This window comes from Gossypium raimondii, chromosome 6, assembly GCF_025698545.1.
Source record: "Gossypium raimondii isolate GPD5lz chromosome 6, ASM2569854v1, whole genome shotgun sequence".
Taxonomy (NCBI): domain Eukaryota; kingdom Viridiplantae; phylum Streptophyta; class Magnoliopsida; order Malvales; family Malvaceae; genus Gossypium; species Gossypium raimondii.
In genome coordinates, this window is record NC_068570.1 from 54,001,410 (window position 1) to 54,027,617 (window position 26,208).

The 26,208-nt window shown below is 32.8% G+C and overlaps 4 protein-coding genes and 1 pseudogene across 5 annotated transcripts; 2 read left to right on the forward strand and 3 right to left on the reverse strand.

The window, feature by feature from the left end:
• Window positions 1-10,881: 10,881 nt before the first annotated feature.
• On the reverse strand, window positions 10,882-13,391 carry LOC105774013 (PHD finger protein ALFIN-LIKE 2). Of its 2 annotated transcripts, XM_012596301.2 has the most exons (5): window positions 13,196-13,389; window positions 13,074-13,106; window positions 12,097-12,319; window positions 11,592-11,712; window positions 10,882-11,492 (listed from the first exon to the last, which is right to left on the reverse strand). In XM_012596301.2, exons 1-5 carry the CDS (start codon window positions 13,281-13,283, stop codon window positions 11,244-11,246), a joined length of 714 nt encoding a protein of 237 aa, XP_012451755.1. In that variant the 5' UTR covers window positions 13,284-13,389; the 3' UTR covers window positions 10,882-11,243. The 2 variants fall into 2 exon arrangements, with proteins under 2 accessions (XP_012451755.1, XP_012451756.1); XM_012596302.2 differs by lacking the exon at window positions 13,074-13,106 and having other exon boundaries at window positions 13,196-13,391.
• Window positions 13,392-14,690: 1,299 nt separating this feature from the next.
• On the reverse strand, window positions 14,691-15,209 carry LOC128041764 (uncharacterized mitochondrial protein AtMg00810-like). Its single transcript, XM_052632081.1, has 2 exons — window positions 15,153-15,209; window positions 14,691-15,011 (listed from the first exon to the last, which is right to left on the reverse strand). Exons 1-2 carry the CDS (start codon window positions 15,207-15,209, stop codon window positions 14,691-14,693), a joined length of 378 nt encoding a protein of 125 aa, XP_052488041.1.
• A 464-nt stretch (window positions 15,210-15,673) lies between these two features.
• LOC128041765 (uncharacterized mitochondrial protein AtMg00820-like) lies at window positions 15,674-16,156 on the reverse strand. The gene has a single exon (XM_052632082.1). It carries the CDS (start codon window positions 16,154-16,156, stop codon window positions 15,674-15,676), a length of 483 nt encoding a protein of 160 aa, XP_052488042.1.
• A 777-nt stretch (window positions 16,157-16,933) lies between these two features.
• LOC105772092 (probable pectate lyase 4) lies at window positions 16,934-18,161 on the forward strand. Its single transcript, XM_052632125.1, is given in 4 exon segments — window positions 16,934-17,715; window positions 17,809-17,957; window positions 17,960-17,989; window positions 17,992-18,161. Coding segments are annotated over 4 exon segments (1,131 nt in total).
• A 2,950-nt stretch (window positions 18,162-21,111) lies between these two features.
• Window positions 21,112-22,400, forward strand: LOC105772097 (probable pectate lyase 4; annotated as a pseudogene).
• Window positions 22,401-26,208: the final 3,808 nt, after the last annotated feature.

A 26,208-nucleotide genomic window follows, 5' to 3' on the forward strand; every position in this document is an offset into this window, starting at 1 on the left:
TAGTCATTACGGGGTCAGCGGTCGTTCCCGATAAAGAGGACCTTTGCGAGGCATTTTTGGGGAAGGTGTCGAACAAGTTTCAAGGTGGTTGGATAGATATAAAGTGGTTGGAGAATAATTTCAAAGAACTTCCTAAGGACGCGTCTGACGTTGTCAAAGAACAATACACCTGAACATTCATCCTATGGTTAATTTGGGGCATTCAAATGCCCGATAAATCTCGAAATTGGGTATATATAAGGTGGCTACTACACCTAGTTGACTTAAAAAAATACAGACGACCGAGTTGGGGATCAACCATGTTAGCCATGTTGTATCAGGAGTAGTGTCAGGTAACGGAACCGAATAAAATGTCAATCGGTGGTTGTCTGCTCCTGTTGTAGTCATGGACGTGGTGCCAACTACCATTTCTATGTCCCCGAGTGAACAAACCTTATACGTTTCCATTGGTGACAAGGTAAAAAACATTTAATAATAATATGTAGTTAATATAGTAAATGTTTTTTTTATTTATTATACGTTTGAATTTAACATATCGCTTAAAGCATGTTTTATAATAAATTAAACTTGGTGGCCATAAAAGTTGAAAGGATATGTTATAATTCACCTTAACAAAATGTTGAATTATGTATGCTATTTTTGAGATGCACGATGTTTGAAAATGCATAGTTATAGCCCGATGACCCATTTGATAATATGTTGTAATTATTTTAAATACGTCCTGCGTGTCGTGCCTTACTACTATTCTCTTGTATTTCTCTTCTCATCTTACTCCCTTGTATTTAAAACGAGTTTTTGCATATTGTAATTTGCAAGAGTTGCTGTGGGCTAGACGAGAAGGAAGATGGGCCAACTAGTTTGGACCGATAGCTTGTGAAACGACTTACACCTTTAGGTTTCCTTTTGGTTCTCCCATTGGCTTGGGTTGCACCACCTTAGTTTATGGGCTATAACTATTGCATTTATTTATTGCTTTATTTATTCATGTATGAGATGCTTTGGATGTCTAAAGCATGCCAAATTTTAAATATGTTAAAATTTGATAATAATGAACTACATTAATTGAAGAGATCAATTAAATAGCTAAATAGACTAAAGTAAACCATAATTGGTGAGATGTAAACCTTAACAAAATCCCTCTATTAAAACATTAAATCAATGTAGCCTTTCAATTTTGTCCACGTTAAGGCCTCGATCAATACTGTGTAGGTTCTACTAAAGCAAAGTGCTAGTATTTATCTTGGTTAAACGAGAAGAATAAACAAGTGATATTCGCTGGTTAAAATTGGTTAATAACTTAACTAGGTTATTCTAATAGGATTAGAAACCTAGAGGCAAGTAATTTGGATAAATCATAAGATGATTAGAATAAGAGTTGTTCACCAAACTTTAGGAGTTACATATGATGTAATTAGCAAGTGTTGCTTACCTAGATAACCATAATCTTGAGAGTAAAACCAAAGCTGACTTAGGATGAGGTGAAATAAGGATTCTTAACCCACTTAAAATACTTTTCGAGAAATTCTTTCTGAAACTAATATATGAGGGTTATTACTTTTGTAATAAAATAGTGGGAATATCATTTAATAAAGTCCTTTTAATGATTGATATAAACCTGGTAAATTTACACATACATATTTTATTGTTGTAGATATATTATGGCTTCAAACACTAATACACTCTCATTGCGATCGGTCATTGAGAAGGACAAATTGAATGGTTTAAATTTTCTTGACTAGTTCTGTAACTTGAGGATTGTCCTCAAACAAGAGATATGGATTTCTCATTACAATGCATGGTGATGTTCTTCTTATAGATCAAAATGAGCCTAGGACTTATCAAGAAGCGGTGACGAGCCCAGACTCTGAGAAATGGCTTAAGGCCATGAGATCTGAAATGGATTCTATGTATAAAAACTAAGTATGGACTTTGGTTGACCCATCCGAAGGGGTTAAACCCATTGGGTGTAAGTGGGTTTTCAAAACGAAAACCGACATGGATGGTAATGTACAAACATACAAGGGGCGATTAGTCGCTAAAGGTTTTCGCCAAGTTTATGGTGTTGACTATGATGAAACCTTTTCTTCTGTAGCTATGTTTAAATCCATCAGGATCTTGCTCGCTATAGCTGTATTTCATGACTATGAAATCTGGCAGATGGACGTCAAAACATCTTTCTTTAACGGGAAACTTGAAGAGGATGTGTACATGACACAACCTGAAGGTTTTGTCAATCTAAAGGATGCTAGAAAGGTATGTAAGCTACAAAGATCCATTTATAGATTAAAGCAAGCTTCTCGAAGTTGGAATCTTCGTTTTAACGATGCAATCAAAGAGTTTGGTTTTATCAAAAATGAAGATGAGCCATGTGTTTACAAGAAAGTTAGTGAGAGTACTATAACACTCTTGGTATTATATGTGGATGACATACTTATCATAGGAAATGACATACCTACCTTGCAGTCTATTAAGACTTGGTTAGGAAGTTGTTTTTCTATGAAGGACTTGGGCGAAGCCACTTACATCTTAGGAAGGAAGATCTATAGAGATAGATCAAAACGACTACTAGGTCTAAGCCAAAGCACATACATAGATAAAGTACTAAAAAGGTTCAGTATGGAAGAATCTAAGAGAGGATTCCTATCTATGAGATATGGTATTTCACTCTCGAAGGAAATGTGTCCTTCAACTCCACAAGAGAGAGAACGCATGAGTAAAATTCCATATGCTTTCGCTATTGGATCTATCATGTATGCCATGTTATATACATGTCCAAATGTCTCATATGCCATGTTATATACCAAGTAGATCCCGGTAAAGGTCACTGGACCACAGTTAAGAATATCTTTAAGTACTTAAGAATAACTAAGGATACGTTCTTAATATATGGAGGTGAGGAAGAGTTAAGTGTAAAAGGTTACACTGATGCCAGCTTCCAAACCGATAAGGACGATTCTCGATCACAATCAGGTTTTGTGTTTTGTCTTAATGGTGGTGCTGTGAGCTGAAAGAGTTCAAAGCAAAGTACAGTAGCCGATTCTACAATAGAGGTCGAGTATATTGCAGCTAGTGAGGCAGCAAAGGAAGCGGTTTGGATCAAGAAGTTCATTACTGAACTAGAGGTTGTGCCTAGCATATTAGATGCTATAGAACTCCGATGTGATAATAATTAAGCCGTTGCACAAGCTAAAGAACCTAGATCTCACCAGCGATCCAAACATATACTTAGGTGCTACCATCTTTTTGAGAGATTATCGACCAATGGGATGTAGAGATATGCAGAGTACTTACAGATGATAACATTATTGATCCCCTGACCAAGCCTCTGACACAGCAGAAGCATAATCTTCACACTAAGTCGCTTGGTATTAGATATATAAGTGATTAGTCTTAGTGCTAGTGGGAGATTGATAGAGTATGCCCAAAGATCAATCATGAGATGGTTGTAATAATATACTTGATTTATCATGTTTATTAATATAATGCGTTACCATTATTATTTCAGTTTTTTTTTCTGTGTGTATAAATAAATTGTTTATAATAATATCCTAAGAATAATATGATTATTCTTAAAAGGTCCTTAGTCAAGTATTATTGTTGGCTAGGACAACAATAATGCATTAAGACTAACATGTAGTTGATTGATAATAAAGAGTTGTCATTAATATGGAATGTCAAAATCGATGCATGAATATGTGTGTTAGAGAACAACATATTGGACTGACCCGTTATGAGTAAGTTTCTTGGATTATTATGTAATTGTCACAACATTACTCATAGTGATTAATATGTATATGATCCTCAGACTTGAGATCATCATAATCTCAACATCGTGAGTTGTATATTTTGATACAGTCAAACGTACACCATAACTGGTTGTTCTATAAAGACTGATGTTGGATATACCACGATCTATGTATAGGAATATGGTTGATCGATATAGGATAAGTCCCTCCTACATAATGGGAGCAATATCTTAGGCCACTTGATATGAGATGTCATACTTATTTGTATATCATAGTCTACTTAAAATATCAAGGAACATGGAATGGACTATACAAGTGTGACTATTCCATGACTTGTGTCCAATCCAGATATAAAGGACTTAAGGATTATTGCATGAAAGGTTAATCATAAAATGTTACGTCGAATCATGATTTCTTGTGACTTAGGTAGCAATGATGTATTGCTAGGTGCCACTCGTTGTTTGTAACTTTGGAATCGTTCTAGTGTTACTGCTAACGTTATAAGAACCTACAGGGTCACACTCTATAGTTGAAATGAACAGAATAAAACATAGTTGGTAATGTGTTTGGTTGTCGCTTGAATTAAATTAATTATAGAATTAATTTAATTGGGTAATCAAATATCGAATACATTATACATATAATGTTGTTGTACGCATAATGAGAACATGATTTTGGTTCGTATATAAATTCAAATAAATATATAGTTTACCGAAATCATTATTATAATTAATGTAATTATAATTTTCGGTTTAAAAATATTGTTATATTTATTTAATTTTTAGAAACCCTAAAAATAGATATAAAATCCCATTTTTCTTTGTTTAGGGGTCTAGCAGCCATCAAAGCAAAATCTTCTCCAAAACAGTTTTGGGGATTCCTTTCGTTCATTGTCAATAGGGTGGATTACTAGAGGCCGGAGTCACGATAGATTGCGACTTGGTTCGATAGTAGATCAGATCACTCGTTGCTGAGGCGTTACTGTCTATTTAGGATAAAGATTCGGTAATTTTGAAACCTTTATTTCACCTCGATTCGTTCCTCACACATGGATCCATGGTTAAGATCGCCGGATGTTTTATTTTTTGCTGTGCCGTAAGGGTGCCGACGTTCTAACAGTGCGTGCAAAACGAAAATCATTTTTGGTTCTCCTTAAGTGTGCCACCCATATGGTTAGTAGTTAGGCCAAATTCAATTTTTAAAAAATTTAATATGGATAACAAACATATTTAGTGGGTAGTTTTAAAAAAAAATTGAGAAAATCCCTTCCAAAATTCTCCTTAAACTGTCGTCCACTTTCTCATTCCTCTCTCTCTCACGTTCTAAGTTTTTTCCATTCTTTTTCCTCTCGTTGGTTTTCCCCTTTCTTTCTTTCTTTCTTTTTGTTGCAGTAAAATTAACATCGTGTCAATTTTATTTGTTTTTCCTAAAGACTTTCGTATATTCCGTGTGGTGTTTTTGATCGAGTAGACTATATTTCAATCATTGTGTAAGTTTCATATACCCCTCTCTGAATTAAGGTTTTTACCTCATTTCGGACAAGGTAGGAGATTTTAGTGGTTCAACGATTCTCGTTTTAATTGGTTCTATGAATCTATTTAGGTGAATATCGTGTGACAAAGACTCCTCCGATGGTCTAGGTGTCGATAGAAGCTGCTGTTTCTTTCAAAGGTAAGTGACCAATGCCCTATTTAAGGCCAAATGCCGAATTAGTGATTTGATTTCGTATATCATACTAATTAGTCCATTTTAAATACTAGTTTTAGGGTTTAGAAGTGTGTCGTATTATCGTTTTCCAGAAACAGGAAGGTGTGTACCTTTTGTCTCAAAAAATAGCGAACAACACGAAGCCAAAAAATCTATTGTCGACTCCACACGGCCGTATGCTAGATTGTGTGAGCCACACAGGCTGGGCCAGGTAAGTAATGTGGGCCACACAGGCGTGTAGGCCCATTTTTAGTAAAATTTAGTAGAGCCATGTTTAATGTACGCTTCGAGGTTAGCTACTTCGTAAGGTTTGTTTTGTGAAATGTGTGACTTATATATAAATAAAATATGCTATTCTGCTTCTGTATGTGTGACTTTTGAAAGCATGTTAGCATGTTCTGATATGTATAACATGTATGATTTGTGTGCATCTGGATATCTGGTTAGTGATTGCATGTGCAGCAGAGGTGGGATAATGATGTGATGAAAGAAGTGTTGATATTTTAATGATATACCTTATCTAGTGGTTTAAACCACATATCTGTTCTGGTAGCTTGACCACACTTATCTGATTCTGGCGGATTACCATACTATTTTTGGCAGCTTGACTGCACTATTCTAAAAAGTGACATATGTTCACTTATAGGTGTGTGAGGTTGGATGAGTATTTATTACCCTAATTGGTGTGTAGGGATGGACGGAGATGATGTGTAGCAGATGGAGGTAGGATCTCTATATATTCTGTATTAAGTGTTGCATCGCCTGATATGCCACGCCATCCATATCTGATATGATAATTATGTTGCATTGCATCATATGCCATGCTGTGTATTCTGTTTTGTATCTGACTTATATGTGAATTGTGCTATCTGTTCTACTTTTATGGGCTGAGTTACATATTAAGCTTTGTAAGCTCACCCAAATTTTCTGACTAATTAGTTCATCAAACTTAAGATCAGGCGGCACATAGGAGCTTAGATTGATTTTCTGGTTAATAATAAGACGCTTTATGTTTTTAAACTATTTTAAACTTTTCTTTGGACTTTTGTAGACTGTGTAACTGTTTGGGACTTTGTTTTTCGTTTTTGATTTGATTTCAAAAGTAATTATTATTTTAAATTGCAAAATTATATATTTTTACAAGTTAAGTCACGATTTTCAAAATTTAATACTAAAAAATTTCCACTGCAAAACAAAGTAATCAATTAAATGATTTTCCGTAAAATAAATAAATTAAAACACGAATTTTCTAAAAACTAGAAAGAGATTTGCAAAAACTAAGTTTTAAGATCACCTGATTTTCAAGAGTTACATTAGAGTTTCTAAACAAGCCTATGTAATTCCTCAAGATTCAACCATAACATTTAGGCCGAGTTTGGGGTGTTACAAATGCTTCCCTAATTTTACTTTATTTAGCTTCAGTTCTATTCAAGGTAAGATTATAGTTAGGTTGAAGAAGAATTATCAGTTGAGGTTTAATCTCTAGTTCGAGGGAGATTGAACGGCTCACTTTTTGAGATGATGAGTTTGCTTTTCTTTTTTCTGTTTTAGTATATGTTTTTGTAGTCATTTATTTTTCCTTTTATGTTTCTATGTTTTCTAAGCTTACCCTCACAACTTGTAACAACTTTCTCACTTGTATTTTGTCTTTACTTCAATAAATGAACCAATCGATTTTTAGTCAATATATATATATATACTTATAATATATTTATTATTTTATATAAATTTCATTTTTAAAAAGAAATTTAATTTTTAATAATTTTTATATAGAATAAGGTCAATTTGATAGAAAGTATAAAATTGAGAACTAAAATAATTATTACACTAATTAAAAAGTGTCATGTTACTGTTCCATTAGTCACTTAACGGTTGGGTGACCAAAAAAAATAACTTCCAAAATATTAGTGACCAAATAATTAGTTTTATAGTAAAGTAACCAAAACTAAAATTTATCCATAGTTAAGTGATTATGGTTGTAGTTTTTCCCAAAAGATAAGATACTTGGGTGCAGCTGTAAATTTGCCTACCCATCTATCTGACAGCTGTCCTTTAGGTTTTTTAAGGTTTTGGGATTAAAAAGTTAAAATATGTTATAGGTATTTGCACTCTTCTTAATTTTGAAATTTAGTCCTTGTACTTTTATTTTCAGAAATTTAGTTCTCTACTTTCCAGATTTCAAAATTTAAGTCTATTTGTTAACACTATTATTTTTATTAAATTTATTGGTGTGACATTTTAAAATAAAAATTACTCACTTAGTAGCAATGTAACGAAAAAATAACGTTGCAATGAACCTAAATTTCACAAAATAATCTTAATAGTGTAACAGTTGAACTGAATTTTAAAATCTAAAAATTTGAAGGACTAAATTCTTAAAAATAAAATATAAGTACTAAATTCTAAATTTAAGAAGAGTACAAAGACCTATGATATATTTTAACCATAAAATTGAGTAAAAAACAATTGAGAATTTTCTATTTAATTTTTTTATGATATTTAAGTATTTATAGTATTGTAAATTTATAAATATATATTATATTTTTATTTATTCACATAATGCTTTAAGTTTTAAAGTAAAATTTTAGTTCTCTATAGATTTTGATATATTTAACTATACATTCTATAAATGTACTTTTATTCCTTTAAAAATAAAAATATAATTTTTAGTATTTTTATATATAAAATTTTGGTTTTAAATTTCTTTTGGTTCATATATTATTTTGTAAATGTATAATTTATCATAATGATTTACTTTAAAAAATAGTTTACCTGAAACATTAATATATAGAAGGTTTTTTAAAATTGATTGAGTCTTAGATTGGCATGTACATTGTTGTCAATGTAGGAAGATGTGGGTTTGAGTGCACTCAAGTGTATTATCCTCCTATTTATGGGTTAAAGAGAGATTATTGATAATTTTAAATATTATGTCAAAAATATCGGAAATGATCAAAATTTATAATAAAATTATTAAAAAACGTTATTTATATTATAATAATTTAATTTTTAATTTAAATAATGTATTTGAAGAGCTCAAGTCCAACATTTATTTTGATTGATTTAAAATTTGAACATTGGTGTGAACCACCCAATTTATTTAACTTTCATATCCAAGATTCATGCCTAAACTTAAACAATTGTTTTAAATTTAATTTCATGATTAACAAAAATATATTATTTAATAAAATAATATAAATTGAAACCCCAGCATAGCAGGGATTAAAGATTAGTTTTATTTAAATTGAAATATATTTATGCTTCATGTTCAATCTTTTTAGATTAGATTGTATTGACTTTAGTTTTAAATTTTGGATTTAGTGTTATCTCAAAATTGGATTTAATTATTTATTTAAATACTAGACCTCTTATTTTATTGTCAACAAAATCATATTTAAATTTTAGATTTTGTATTTTTTCAAGAATTTTTTTGAATAAGTTTAAAATTGGCCATGGAATAAAATTTTTTTGCAATAATTGTAGTTGATGTAAATCGCCATGTCAGTAACATTAACGGTCACGTTTGTAGCGTAATTATCAAAGATGGAAAGCATTGATGAAATGGTCTAATTGATGCAATATGAGAGTTTGAAATTTTAATTGAATGTATTTTTCACAAAAATAACTTGATTGATCTTTTCGCCAAAGTTTAGAGGCTTATATACCCCGTTAGCCAAATTAGTTTTACTAGTGAGAGTTAAGCACTAATAAATACAAAAGGGTCAGTACAGGTGGTTGTGGAGTTTTTATTTAAATAATATAACAATTTCATAAATCTAACCTTAATAAATGTGTTTCGTAAAACTGAGTGCCTGTGACTGCTGAGTTCATTACATTTTCAATTTTCACTGTTTACTTTAAACATAATCCTGATAAATACATTCTATTAAGTTCGACATTTATAGGTGTCGAGTTTATATTTATTTAAAATTTCATCATTTACCGTGAACCTAGTTCTAATGAATTTTATCGTACTATGGATCAAGAAATTTTTTTATCGTTTTCATTTGTTTGTTCCACGCAAGCTAAAGTTGCCTCCCACTATTATCAACTTCCTAAGTAATATCTTCAAATCTTTCTTTTTCATCGTAACATTAATCTTTTCAACCCTACCATGGCTCAGTTAAGGGAAGAAAATCATATTGCTTTAATAATCGTTGATATGGTATTTTTTATTATCTTATTAGTTAAGCAAGTATTTATTTTTCACTAAATTCTTTATTATATTGAATATATATATTTTTTACTTACTTACTAGGTTGAAAAACAAAATCTTTAAATCTGAAGTAACGTGCATTATTTGATGTTGAATCAAGACCATGCTCGAGTTAGATGCCATAATTATAACAAGCTTTTTTTGAAAATATCTCAACTACCTCGTATTCCAATGGGGTCATCGATGTTTACAACTTTGCTGGAAAAGGTAAAGACAGGAGACTCTTACCTTCAACTCTCGTTTGGTGAAGCAACAATCATGTTGAATGATATGTCCTAATCACGAGCTTTCTAGTGGAACCAATCGTTATTACTGATGTGATTGAGTTTAACCTTAGCCAAAATTGAGGAGATTAATTAGCCATTATCCCGTCAACAAAGATCATTTTAAAGGTGGCAAAATGGATTTCACTAATTTGCAAACATTGGTGAGCGTGCATATTTGATACTTAATGCATTTGTCATTATTGAAACGCTTAAACAACAGTGCCATATAAGCATTAAGATAGTTGAATCAACTGTCATTGAATCAACTGTCATTAACAGTCACTTGGATCAAAAATGGTTAATCGAAAGGCTTAATTATACTATTTTAACATCTTATGCCTACCGTCGCCAATTATTTGAAGTTGCCCACTCTGGTCTTAGCTAGCCTACATTTTTTAATTGCGTATAATGGTTATCATTTGCTAAAACATTTAAAACGAAAATCATGAATATTTTAATTTAAATATATATTTTATCCAAACTCCAAACAATCTGGAAATTCCAAGGCACATGAATATTTTATCCAAACGATAAAATCTTTATGAATTATCCAAACAACATGGAGGGATGATTTCTCTTTCTTTTCTTAATGTTTATGGTTGTGGGCTACATCCTTATTTCACAACATAAAAGGTATTATAAAAATATAATATGAATATGTAAATGTATCAAAATATATACAACACAAATTATTTATATATTAAAACATTTTAAATATGATTATAACCTAATAAATAGCACAGGGTAACATAGGATCATTGAGGGCACCGATAAGGAAAAATCAATTTAAACCCGAAATAATCCAGTTAATTCAGACAGTCAAATTTTTTAAAAACGAAATCCAGCAAGTACTAAATTCGAATTCCAATATATGCAACGAACTCCAGATTGAGTATTTTTGTATTCAAAAGAAAAGAACATAGGAAGTTAATATATAGCACATTACTGAAAGGAAATGGGAAATTTCAATAGGGGAAAAGAGAAAGTATTTAAACTGGACATGATAGATGTTTCTCTTGTACATAAAACCTAATCGATTGGGAATTGGATCAGTCATTTGGACTTAAAAGCAACTAAGTATCCACACAATTCCGAAACATGAAAACCGAACACAAACGTAAAGCCTATGCATCATTCATTTTGTATGCCACTACATGTTATTCATGTACCTAAAGCACCAAAGCGACTGGCTTGCGATTCTAGGGAGGATAGGCCAGTAACAACAGAATTACGCACTCATTTGCCCATAGCTGCTTTACAACAACATCAGTGAATAAAACCAATCAGGGTTAATCCCTCCATTGACGGCTATTGCCTTACCTTCTTTTGGCACAAAGGACAGTTGTAAAACTTAATCATTTCTGCCTTCGCTGGTGTTATCTTCACACACTTTCCATGGTACCACCGTTCACAGTTGTCACAACCAATCCAAAACTCATCGGAATTGTATCCTCCCCCGCAGATCCCACAAAAGGTATCGCCCTGCTCTTCTTCATCCTCCTCGTAACTATTATCAGCTATCTTAGGATTGCTTCTCGGCTGCCCATCGAGTGACCTCTGAAAGGCAAAAGGTGGAATGATAAATACAAAAACCAAGCAAGCAAAAACGATGATACAGAGTTCTGATTAACAGTTCGAACTGCATTCATCATTCACCTTAGTGCTATTTCGTGATTTGTTTCCGCTCTCTACTGTGGGTTTGTCTTTGACCTGCTTCCTTCCAGTAACAACTTCAAAGATGGTGGGAAGATCGTTTATCATGCTAAATAATCGCTTTCTGTGGAGTGAAAGGCACAAAACTAGTGATTTATAATCCTATCACAACATCAAATGCCAAAATCTGCCACTGCATACCCATCTCAGATATATACACATATTCGACACTCACACCTAAGTCCGAGTAACAGAGTCAAGCATTCCAATATGAACATCAGTACTGATAATTTTTCAAATTTCAGACTCGAGACTCAGGCTCAACCAGTCTCCTTCCTAATTTTTTTTCTTCGTTTTATGTCAAGTTATAGACATTCATATTTCAGTATGAATAAGATATATAACAGCATAGCGCAAGAGGGAAGAGATGGATCATAAAGACAATCTCAATGCACAATGGTAAATCTACAGTTCACATGGAGAAAAGACAGATGCCAGAATAGTGTACCTCTCATTACGATTAAGTCGAGCCCCAAAGTAGAAAGCCACAGAGAGCAACCAACAATCACTATGCACAGCAACCAGCGAAAGCCAGTCTTTGCGGTTCATCCCATCTCTTGCAAAATTAATGCCCAAGGCCGGCTCAGGGAGCTCGGGTGGAACTTCCTCTGCCGGCAAAGCTACCTCCCATGCCTCATTCGGGTGACCATACAAACACAAGTTCTCCTTATCTGAGCAACAACAAATTAAAATAAGTTTAAAAGCTGCACTAAAAACTGCAAATTCAAGAGCCTATGGAAAGCAGATCTTGGAGTTCATGGCTGCTCAATTTGGTATCTAAAGGAAAATGCGGGAAAAAAATGTAACTGGTATGAATAAATTACCATATTTTCTTAGTACCCAAACAAAAACTCTAGCAACCTCAAAGACAAGAAAGAAAACTTCAATTAAAAATTTTCAAAAGAAGCACTCAAAATCGCAAATTTGGGAGCCTATGGAAAGCAGAAACTTGGACTGAATGCTCAATTTGGTACCTAAAAGAAAATGCAGGAAATATGTATTGAATCTGAATAAATTCCTATCTTTTCTCGGTACCCAAACACAAATTCAAGCAGTCTCAAAGGCAAAAAGAAAACAAATCTGCATCTAGATTGAATAGCAGACATAAAAACGACAACCCAAAGGCACACACACACACGCACTAAAAAGCAACTCATTTGAAATTTACTTGAGAAGCCCGTCAAGACAAAGATTGAAAATCTAATGGCCTATGAAAAAGCAGAAAACTTGAAACGGTTAAGGGAAGTTCAGCTTCGAAATCGAACCGAATCCAATTCCATCACATAGAGACTACTCAGTTAACTCCAAAATTAAACGCACCACAAGCAAAAAAGAATTTCCATCTCAATTTTCTAGTCAACTTTCTCGGCAACCAAACATAAATAGAAAAACTGGAAAAAAAGGAATTAAAATACCCAAACTGACCTGGATCGCATTGCGAGTAGAAATCATCTACATCTGATCCAACCCGCACGGAAAACCATGAACAAATTAATAAAACCCAAAATGGAAATTAGGGTTTACAGAAAAAGAGAGAAAAAGAATACCGTAAGTGAGAGCACGAACAAGAGCGGAGTGTCGAGCGTTGTAGTCTTTGAAGATCTCTTCAACAGTACGAGGACTAGAGGAAGCCATTTTTTTCTTACAAATAACTATGAATTATTATAATTATAAATGTAACTCTGTTTGTGCAAAAAAGGAAAATTGTTCTTTATTTCGAAAAAAAATTACAGATCTTTTTGTTTGTTTGTTTGTTGTCCGAAAAGAAAAAAGGTTTTTAGCAGATTTTCATGGAACATAAAACAAGGCCTTGTTTGGTCTTGGCCCAAACCAAAATAACAAGGGCTTGTTTGGTCTAGGCCTCTAAAGATCACAAGGCCATTTTGGTTTATAATCATAATTATTTTAAATTTAAATATAACCCAAGTTATATTTTGGTACCTTCAAGAAATCCATTTTATGGAAAATTTTGATTTTATAGAATTTAATTAATTGGGTAAACTATAAAAATAGTTATTTTTATTTCTCTCATATTACATTTTAGTCATTTATGTTTGAAAATGTTAAGTTTTAGTCACTTATGTTATCGTTTTGTTACGAAGTGGTCATTTTTCTGTTAAGCTCCGTTACCTCTCTAACGGCAATCCTATGTGGCAGTCCAAATGAGTTTTAAATGGTAACTTGGATGTTTAACTGAGACAAGAATGGGTTTTTAATTAAATAAATTTAATTAATTGAAATTAAATTAATTATACCATGAACTGGAAAATAAAAACCGTTCGTCTTCTTTTTCTTTTAGTTTTATTTTTTATTTTGACTGAAAAAATTATTCTCATCCCAATTGGACATCCAAGTTGGCATTTAAAACCCATTTGAACTGTCACGTAGGATTTCCGTTAGGAGGTAACGAAGCTTAACGGTAGAGTGATTACTTCGTAATAAAATGATAATATAAGTGACTAAAACATAACAATTCAAATATAACTAAAATGTAATCTGAGTCAAATAAAAATGACTATTTTTGTAGTTTACCCTAATTAATTTTTATATAAAATGGTTATAACTTTAAAAGTATTTTTAAAGAATTTCAGCCAAATATTTAATTTTATTATGCATAATTTTGTGTTTGTTTAAGGTAGTAAAAATAACAATGGATAATTAGAGTAATATATTTTGTGATTGAAGTTTATGACAAAAAACAACATGTTTGTAATAATTATTTTAATAATTAAAAGTTTGTTGAGTGTTTTTTTCTGTTCCTCTTAGATGGTAATGTTTGTCTTTTTATATGATATAGGTATTGTTCATTGATATGATATATTAGGTACGTCTCATACATGTCAACACGTATTTTATTCTAGACTTAACACGTATTTATGTGGTCCCATGCACGACCTCACGTCTGGCTTCGCAGGAGAATGTAGGTACCCATCCTGCAAACATCTATTATCATGTGAGCTCGATAGAATCCGGGCCAAACCCTTTGGATTTTAGGCAGTGATAACAAGTAGCATAACAAGTTTCATTCAAGAATGCATAATACTATTTTTGTAATTCACACCAGATGGTTGGTGTTCCAATTACTGGTTCTCTAAGCTCAGACAATAAGGAAACAAACCACGCAATGTCAGCAACAGCATTTGCAATGTTGCCATACTTAACATCTGAAGGGGAGCGAGCAACCAGATGCTGCTTCTTGGAGGACCAACCAACAAGGTTTCCTCCCAAATAAATGCAAAACCCTAAAGTAGATCTCCGATCCTTAATAGAACTACCCCAATCAGACTCACAAAGGTTGTTAGGGTAAGTTTCGTAGCAGGTGTAAAACAGAAGACCATGAGACAATGTCCCTTGTAGATTTCTCTGCAATCACTTCACTGCCTACCAATGCTTATCAGTTGGAGCTTGCATGTACTGACTGATTTTATTCACGGCAAATTTAATATCTGGTCTGTTCAAACATACATATTGTAGACCACCAACAATACATTTTTACTTCACAACCTTGTCAGCAGATAAAGGTTGACCATCTGAAGCAGACAAGGTGGGAGATGTGATCATTGAAGTGGAAACAGACTAGGAACTTTTCGGCTCAGCTTTTTGCAAGAGCTCAGTGATATACTTCTTTTGTGACAAGTGAAGAGTACTTGTCTATGAACCTCGATACCCAAGAAATAATTCAATTCTCCTAAGTTTTTCAATGAAAACTCCTGATTCAAATCCCTTATAACTTCATCAATAGTGTGAAAACAATCTCCAATCAGTATAATGTCATCGACATATACTAAACAAAATATGCAAGCATCATTATGTCTTCAAATGAACAAAGAAGGGTCAACTACAGAAGTAGTAAACATCAGCTTGTTTATGCTCATAGAGAGCTTTTTTTCAATCTACACACTAGAGAGTTGCCAGTATCATCATATTGCTCAAATCTAGGGGGTTGGGTCATATATACTTCCTCAAGAAGCTCCCCGTTCAAGAAGGCATTGTTAACATCTACTTGCCTCAGCTGCCATTGATGATTAAAAGCTAAAGCAATGAGTGTGAACAGTGCATGTCTCTGCCACGGGACTGAATGTATCTTGATAGTCAAATCCAGCTTTCTGTGCATATCCCTTGGCCACCAGTTGAACTTTATAGCGATTAACCGTGCCATTAGCTTTTTTCTCAACTTTAAACAACCATCGACAGCCAACAACTTTTTGATTTTCTAGTAAGGGAATTAAATCCCAAGTTTTATTCTTTTGCAAGGCATCTAGCTCAGCATGTATGGCTTGCTGCCATTGTAGATACCTCATGGCTACATGAACATTTGCAGGATCAAAAGGAATATTAGTAGCATTATACACATGAAGTTCTAGCTTAACAGTACCTGATTTGCCTCTTGTAATCATAGGATGAGTGTTGATATCATGAGCATCAGCTTGTCGATGTGCTGAATCTAAATCTTCATCTTGCTGGGGTAAAGAATCACCAACAACATCAGTTATATGTTCAAAAATCATTATAGAACTTAAAAATAAACTTAAATTTGAATTTTTAATCGATTTAATCTTTCATTGGATCTTTAAATTTTTAGTTTGTATTACATGTCGGATTGAATTATATATCGATTTTTAATTTAATTGGTTGAATTGATAAATTCGATTTGTTGAAGCTTAACTTATTTATTCCTTATCAAATAGAATGATAAAGAGTAAAATATTAAAATAGTCTTTATTAGCAATTTAATCATTTTAGTCTCTATACTTTTTAAATATTTAAATTTCAATCTGATTCAAAGGGTAGTCATTAAATCCATTTGTGACATGTTTACGAGTATTATGTGAAAATAACAAATTGACATGACATTATACTTGTGATAATCTATTTGTCATGTACAATTTTAGAAATAGCAAAATATAACTTAATAATAAATGTAATGTCTACCATTTGGTTCATGATTGAAATTTTAAAATTCTAAAATCATAGAGCCTAATTGAACAAATTAGAATACACTCATTATAGGAATTAAATACGCAACTTATGCATAGTACAATGACCACTAGTAAAAGTTCACTAAAAATAAACAAATGAACAATTTTTTGTCTCAACAAAAAAGCAATTAGTTACTAACAAAGCAGCCCAAACTATTTGCATCCAATAAAAACAACAATAACATTCACCTTGTAACATTATGAACAAATTTTTTAACTCTCAAATTCGGCAATTTTTTTGCTGTATAAAACCATCAATAATCTCTCCTTATTCTTCCATCTTCCACTCAAGAAAAGAGTACAACAATGGCTACAACATTATCTTGTTGCTTCACATTGGCCGTTTTCATGGCCATTCTAATGGCAAGTCCTAGTTTGAGTTTGGCTAATATGAATGTAATCGATAAATGTTGGAGAGGGAACCCTCTTTGGCGAAGTCAACGACAACAATTGGCCAAATGCTCTGTCGGTTTTGCTGGCAAAATGATCAACAACATTGGTAAAGACGTCGTGAAATACAAGGTTACAGATCCTTCTGACGACCCTTTGAGTCCTAAATCAGGGACCCTTCGTTATGGAACCACAATGATCAAAGGAAAAGTATGGATCACATTCAAAAATAGCATGACCATCACACTCCAAAGACCACTTCTTTTAAGCAGCTTCACTACCATCGACGGTCGTGGCGTCGATGTCCACATAACTGGCGCTGGCTGCTTGCTGGTGTACCAAGCGACCGATATAATCATCCATGGGCTTCGCATCCACCATTGCAAGGCCCAACCACCTAGCACTGTGATGGGTCCAAATGCGAAGGTGATCCCTTTAGGCCAAATGGATGGAGACGCTATAAGATTGGTCACCGCAAGAAAAGTGTGGATTGATCATAACACATTGTATGAGTGCCAAGATGGCCTCCTCGATGTCACTCGCGGTTCCACCAACATCACCGTGTCGAACAACTGGTTTAGGAACCAAGACAAAGTTATGCTCCTCGGACATGACGATGGTCATTTGAGAGACAAAAACATAAAGGTCACTGTCATTTTCAACCATTTTGGACCTAACTGCAACCAAAGAATGCCAAGGTAAATAATAATTATGGATTGGTGAGCTCCATGTTTTTTAATTCATATTTACATGAATTATCTGAAGTTTTTATATATTAAATTATATTGCAGAGTTCGCCATGGATATGCACACGTAGCGAACAATTTCTACCAAGGGTGGGAACAATATGCCATTGGTGGTAGCATGAGCCCTAGCATCAAGAGTGAAGCCAATTTTTTCATCGCTCCTAATGATGTTGGGAACAAAGAGGTAACATGGAGAAAAGAGAGAAAGGTTTATGGAAATTTTATTCAAGCGGGATGTATTTAAAAATGGAGCATCTTTTAGTAAGCAAACATGTGTAGGTGGAGCTAAGCCTAACTATAACCAAGAACAAAATTTTAAAGTTGTCGATGCTGGATCTGTTAAGGAATTGACAAGTGAATCTGGTGTTTTACGATGCTCCAGAAGTTTAATATGTTGAAAGTAATTTGTGTTGGCTTCTCAAAGAGTAGGACTCGAGTTGTGACGTTAACATCCTTCCCACTAAATTGTAAAGTAAATGCTAATGCTTTACTTATATTTTGTTTGATGTAAAAAAAGGGTGATTATTTGTACAAGAGAAAGGGGATATTATTATCATATTGATATTTATATATGTGTCTGTTTTATTTTGTAAATAATAAATGAATCTCCATCTTTTTTGACTTTATAGAAATCCACAAAGAAGTCCTCTTATTTTAATTTTTTAAAATTCAATTATTGTGCTTTATGTAAATTCATAACTTATTTTGAAATCAACCATTCACATTTATATTTATCACTAATTTTTTGATTATTGGGTTTAGCAAGATTTTGGCATCACATTGGTTCTCCATTTGGAATTATGGGCGGTGTTTGATGGATTGGAAGTGGTTTGGAGGAGAGTTGTACATGGCTGGGACTAACAAAACTTTAGGGTCGGGTTGGATCCCTAAAAAGTAGCTTAGATTTTTTGTCCAAGTTTGATCTGGATAAAAATGTTAAAACTCAAGCTTGGTCTGGTTTGACCCATATTATTTTTTTAATTTTATTTTTATATAAAAAATTTAAAAATATAATACACCAAATACATTAAAAATATTAAAATAAAAGTTTTCTAACAAATTGAAAATGAGTTAAAAAAAAGTTTTTATATTTAAACAATACTAAGATAAGTGCAACTTAACAAGCAAATGACTCTAAAATAGTAGCAAAATTAACAATAAAACAAGTGTTATACAATATCCAAACGTTAACAACAAAATAGTAGTAACATAGTAGTGAAATGGTAGCAAAATAGTGGGAAAACAACGAAGAAAGCGTGGAAAACAGCAAGGCTTTTTTTTGAAAATTTGGGTTGGGTTGGGTCGGGCCAAAACCTTACCCGAGGCCTATCTCATTTTTAAAGCGGGTCTTTTTTTTGCCTAAGCCCGTTTTGAACCAATTTTTGCACAAACCCTCTCATTTTTGGGTTGGCCCAACCCGACCATGAACAACTCTAATTTGGAGTAAAGTCGTAATTCTAGAGTGATAGTAGCGGTATTTGCTCAAGTGGAGGACATGTTTGTTCATTGGTATGGCGTGTTAATATGTAGTTATAGCCACAACCAATGGCAAATTCAAATTTTTTAACAAGTTGGAAATTTAATTATAATTTTCATAGATCCAAAATATAAGTTTATTATGCATTAATTTATAATTTCATTGTTTCTAAAGTGATTAAATAACTTTTTTCATTTTAGGGAGGTTAAAGTGGAATTTTATTATATATTAATTTATATATATTTTTATTTATAAGAGGATTGTTTTACAAAATTTTCATTCTTTTAAGGTTAAAGTACAATTTCACTAAAAATATTAATTTATAATTTCTCGATTTATAAAGAGGCTAAATTGAAAATTTTCAAATATTGGGCCCAAATCCTCTACCTATCCCGACAAATTTGCCTTTGGTTACAATGGCAATGGGAGGTTAAGCTTGAGCCGGTACCAAGTGAAATCTATATTAAGTCCAAAATTGATCATGCAACCATAACATTAATCTCACCGCCACTACTATTTCTTAATTTATATTAAATTAGCAATTTAGACACTCACAATATATAATTTAATTAATTTGGACACTCTTGTTAAAATTGTGAACATAAAACCAAGCTAGATTTTTTATGCGGAGATTTTAAATATTATTACATTTTACAAAATTTACCATCAATATATTCATTTAATCATACCACCTTGAAATTATTATGAACTTAATCATACACTCGAATAAATATATTTGATAGTTAGTAAATTTGGATAGAAAATACAAATAATTGTAATAATTAAATTTTAAGTTAAGAAGTATCAAAATGTTATTTTTAATGAAACTAACTCTCAAACTTGACCACATATATTTTTACCTTGAGTAATGAAATAACCCTAAGCACACTCTTTTCTTTGTGAGTACAAAGCAAAGAACATTTTATAAAAAAATCAATTTTGCTATTACTCCATATACTATGCTTAAATTATAAATTTAGTTATTATATTTTAATTAAGTCAATTTAAATTTTGAAACTTTTGACACAGACAGTAACATTTAAATCCATTAGGCTTGTTATAAAAAAAATCCATTAGGCCTAATTTTGTTATTGGTCTCATGATATATGTAAGTTATAGGTTTAATCTATACTTTTGAAAATTTAAATTTCAATTCTAATTGAAACGATAGTTGTTAAATCTATTTGTGACATGTTTATGGGTATTATGTGAAAATAACAAATTGACATGATATTATACTTGTGATAATCTATTTGTCACATACAATTTTAGAAATAGCAAAATATAACTTAATGAATGTAATGTCTACCATTTGGTTCGTGATTTATGTAAGTTATAGGTTTAATCTATACTTTTGAATATCTAAATTTCAATCCCGATTCAAAGGGTAGTCATTAAATCCATTTGTGACATGTTTACAGTATTGTGTGAAAATAATAAATTGACATGACATTATACTTGTGATAATCTATTTGTCACATACAATTTTAGAAATAGCAAAATATAACTTAATAATAAATGTATCGTTTACCATTTGGTTCGTGATTGAAATTTAAAATTCTAAAACCACATGAATTAATTGACCAAATTAGAATACCTGGGATTAAATATGCAACTTATGCATAGTACAATAACCACTAGTAAAATTCACCAAAATAAACAAATGAACAATTTTTGTCTCAACAAAAAACAAGTTAGTTGCTAACAAAGTAGCCCAAACTATTTGCATTCAATAAAAACAACAATAACATTCACCTTGTAACATTATGAACACATTTTTTAACTCTCAAATTTGGTAATTTTTTTGCAATATAAATCCATCAATAATCTCTCATTATTCTTCCATCTTCCACTCAAAAAGCGAGTACAAAATGGCAACAACATTATCATGTTGCTTCACATTAGCCCTTTTCATGGTCATTCTAATGGCAAGTCCGAGTTCGAGTTTGGCTAATATGAATGTAATTGATAAATGTTGGAGACGGAACCCTCTTTGGCGAAGTCAACGACAACAATTAGCCAAATGCTCCGTCGGTTTTGTCGGTAAAATGATCAACAACATTGGTAAAGACGTCGTGAAATACAAGGTTATTGATCCTTCCGACGACCCTTTGAGTCCTAAATCAGGGACCCTTCGTTATGGAACAACAATGATCAAAGGAAAAGTATGGATCACATTCAAAAATAGCATGACCATCACACTCCAAAGACCACTTCTTTTAAGCAGCTTCACTGCCATTGACGGTCGTGGCGTCGATGTCCACATAACTGGCGCTGGATGTCTATTGGTGTACCAAGCGACCGATATAATCATCCATGGGCTTCACATCCACCATTGCAAGGCCCAACCACCTAGCACTGTGATGGGTCCAAACGCGAAGGTGATCCCTTTAGGCCAAATGGATGGAGACGCTATAAGATTGGTCACCACAAGAAAAGTGTGGATCGATCATAACACATTGCATGAGTGCCAGGACGGCCTCCTCGATGTCACTCGCGGTTCCACCAACATCACCGTATCGAACAACTGGTTCAGGAACCAAGACAAAGCTATGCTCCTCGGACACGACGATGGTCATTTGAGAGACAAAAACATGAAGGTCACTGTCATTTTCAACCATTTCGGACCTAACTGCAACCAAAGAATGCCAAGGTAAATAATAATTATGGATCGGTGAGCTCCATGTTTTTTAATGCATATTTACATGAATTATCTGCAGTTTTTATATATTAAATTATATTGCAGAGTTCGCCATGGATATGCATACGTAGCGAACAATTTCTACCAAGGGTGGGAACAATATGCCATCGGTGGTAGCATGAGCCCTAGCATCAAGAGTGAGGCCAATTTTTTCGTTGCTCCGAATGATGTTGGGAACAAAGAGGTTACATGGAGAAAAGGAGAAAGGTTTATGGAAATTTTATTCAGAGGGGATGTATTTAAAATGGAGCATCTTTCAATAAGCAAACATGTGTAGGTGGAGCTAAGCCTAACTATAACCAAGAACAAAATTTTAAGGTTGTCGATCTTTGGATCATTAAGAAATTGACAAGTGAATCGGTGTTTTACGATGCTCCGAAGTTTAATATGTTGAAAGTCATTTGTGTTGGCATCTCAAAGTGTAGGACTCGAGTTGTGGCGTTAACACCCTCCCACTAAACTGTAACATAAATACTAAAGCTTTGCTTATATTTTGTTTGATGTAAAAGCAGGGTGAATATTTGTACAAGAGAAAGGGATATTATTATCATATTGATATTCATATATGTGTGTCTATTTTGTTTTGTAAATAATACAATGAATCTTTGTCTTTTGACTTTTGAAAATCAACAATGAAGTCCTTTTACTTGATTTGTTCAAATTCAATTATTGTGCTTTATGTAAATTGATACCTTAATTTGATTGACTAATAGTACTTAATATTGATGTTAAATTGTTGACTTAAAAATCAATAAAAATAATTTATATGTAAAGTATTAACAAAAATCAATTATTCAAGTTTATATATTTATCACTAATTTTTTTTATTATTGGGTTTTGCAAGATTTTTGAATCACATCGGTTCTCCATTTGGAGTTGTGGGCGGTGTTTGATGAATTGGAAGTGGTTTGGAGTAAAGGCAAGTAATTCTCAAAAGTTATAGTAGTGAGGCGCTACTTAAGAGGGGATCATGTTTATGATATTTATAGCAGTAAACTTTAACCAAATACGTACCTGCATTTTCGGATAAGTAGATCTTTGGTGTTTTCCAGCTTTCAACCAAACAATCTTCTCTGTTATTCTCGTACCACGAACTGCTTCGAGTGTGGGCTTGAACCAATTAAACTAAAACACAGAACTTGAAAAAGTTTTCCTTTTGGGGGTGAAAACAGAAATTCTCTCTTTTTTAATAAAAATTGATAAAACCTATATTCTGGAAAAATATATTTAAAAGTTGAGAATAAATTCTCTTTATTTTTTGGTAGAATAACAATCTCTCAAAAATTGTTTAAATAGTTCTACTGGTGCCATCTATTTATAGGAAGAGAAGGTAGAACCCTTGTAGAGTTGTAGAAGTATATTTTAAATAGAAAAATAACATCCTACTTAGAGTAGGAGAGGGGTGAACTACTCACAATTGTATTTCTACTAGGGTTGTTACCCTCTTCATGTTAGATGAAGGGTTTTAAGCCTCTCTCACATCAGGTCCAATTAAGAGTACTTCCTAGACCTTTTTGTGACCCAGTACTCTGTAATATGATCCAACCCAACCCAATTTTTCTATTTCCTTAAATAAACATTAATGTTTATATATAAAAACAAATTTATCATCCCTAGTTTACCCTCAACAAAATTTTTACGAGTTTACCATTGGTAAAACTTTGACGATTATGTTTAATATGTCACAACTCAACATGTTCACTATGACCGAATGATTTATTTTCATTTTCAGGCTTCTAAACAGTCCAGAAACATAAACTCATTCTTTCATAATTTTTTAAGTAATCCTATATATGATTGCAAATTTCTATTTCCATTTCATTTTCATTTCCATTTTTGAAAACCTACATCCATTTCCAAATGATTCTATTTCTCCATTTCAAAGAAAACCATAATCATTCCTGAATGTTTCTCATTTCTCTTTTTCTATTCATTCTGTTCATTTCTATTCAAACACGCAATTCATTTCTAATTTCAACGAGCTACTGGAGGGACCAGTTGGACATATGTAGTTAAGGCTCAAATGATTTATAATTAAGTTCCGGCTTTTTTCCTATTAATTATAAACTCATTTAGTCACAAAGTCATTCCACTATAATATCATGATTGAGCTCTTCCCAATGACATATCATTACAAAAGCAACTATTAAGTACTCGTCCAATGACCTTGTCATTAGTGTGCTACCCTCATAGGATATCATTGATCTCTTTGGGATAATATACGTTCTCTCAATATGTCTTATTTTATCTCATGGTAACCATTACATCTTCCTTCATGAAAAGTCAATCACCATCAAATAGTGATCAAGTCATCCATCACAAAGATGGATGACCCGTGACCATGTTTACATTTCATCAATCATGTAATGTCAATGAGAGGATATCATTTACTATGTTTTGGGATATGAATTCCACTGTTGTGAATGACGCTACATACTACGGAAGTCGTACACTCAATGCACCAGCTTTCGATTCCTTATCTATTTGAACTCAGGCTTTTACTTACATCAAAGTGTATGAGTCAGGCATACGTAGTTCCCCTTCCACTTAGGATTTAGGTATACCACACTATGAACATAACAAGTGAATAAACCCATAAACAGATTCAGGATCTATTCTGCTTGGGTCCTACCTTCTAGGAGTCATCCGTTGTGCTGCCTACTAATACAAGCTTCTGGGAGTTAGTCATATCTATGTCTTTATTTTGTAGGAATCATCCGCTTCGATGCTCAAGACAAGACATCTCCCCAATTGGGCTTGATAGATGACATATTATTCTTTCAACCAGTTTGTTTATTTCCTATTAGACTAAGTAATGTTTAGGTTCATCTACTAATACAAGCTGTCCTTTTGTACTACAATCTGACCACGTAATATTGCTTAGTATTAGTTAAACATTAGACAACTAATAAGAAACATTTGCTTCCATTTTGCTTTGCGTGCAAAAACCATGAGAGGACAATTATAAAAATTATATTAATGTAATCAATGAATTTGTTTTATTAACCAATTTGTTCGGAAAAATTACAGTTGTATATTGATAAAAATATTACACTTAAGGCACCAGAGCCAACAGGTTAATACTAGTTCGGTTCAGTTAACCGTTCGGTTAATCGTTTTAACACCCGTAATGGCATGTACTCCGAACCATAGGCTAATTCTCGAGCGATAATGGGTTCACAATTAGGTATAAAGTCGTACCTATGGTTCCAAATATTGATATATTGCACATGGAATGTAACCCAACTTTCATTGGTTCTCCCCCGAAAGTCAATATTGTGCAGATCTTTGATGTATAACTTTATCAAATTTTTACATCTCCATTGTAGCATACACTATTAATGGCACCTTTATGTGCCAAATGTTAGGATTCACCCAATTTGGACAAGAAGTATGCTTGAATTCTCGGATCGGAGTATGACATCCGTTCAAACTATAATACAATAATAATTTTAATTATATATTTACTATTAATTTCAACATAAACTACGTTAATATTATATAATTGGAAATTTAAAAATACATACATCCACTTTCGATCGTTGATCTAACAGGAGCTATATATCTTGAAGCTCATCTGGTAGTCCCACATAACTCGGCACATGGTTCCACCTATTTAAATATTATGTTAATATAATAATTTAAATTTTAAATAATTTTATTATGATAAATATATTATATAATGAATTTTATATTGTCACGGGTGAGAATGTATAAGGGTAGTCCACTCAAGGACGTAAAAATGACAACCAATACCATGCCCATGGTTGCAGTAAGAGCATGCAACCACAAACTTTAATTTTTTGTGGTTGTATCGCCCAACACATCTCCTGGCACAATATCGCCAACACAACTAACCCCCAATTGAGTCGGTCTACTTCTTTAAGTCCTCAAGTTTTAGCAATCACCTTAAATGAACAAGATTTTAAATTTATCGGGTATTAGGAGACCCCCGATGATCCAAAGGATATACATCCGAGCGTGTTGTTATCTTTCAATTTCACTTGATTCTACATCGAGCCAAACAAAATATCTTTTTAACTAATTCATATCTATCTGGACTCCATAAATTGTGTTCGGAACCTTCCCAAAAAATTGCTCGCATATATCTCTCCAATCGGCAGTGACAACTGACCCAGTCACTAGCAGCTCATCCACCAGTAACTCGAGCTGTAACTGCACGTTCTCGAGTGTGATATTTCACTTGCCGCATGGAGGATGAAATGCGTGTGTCTTGGGTCTCCATTTTTCCACCAATGTGCTTACA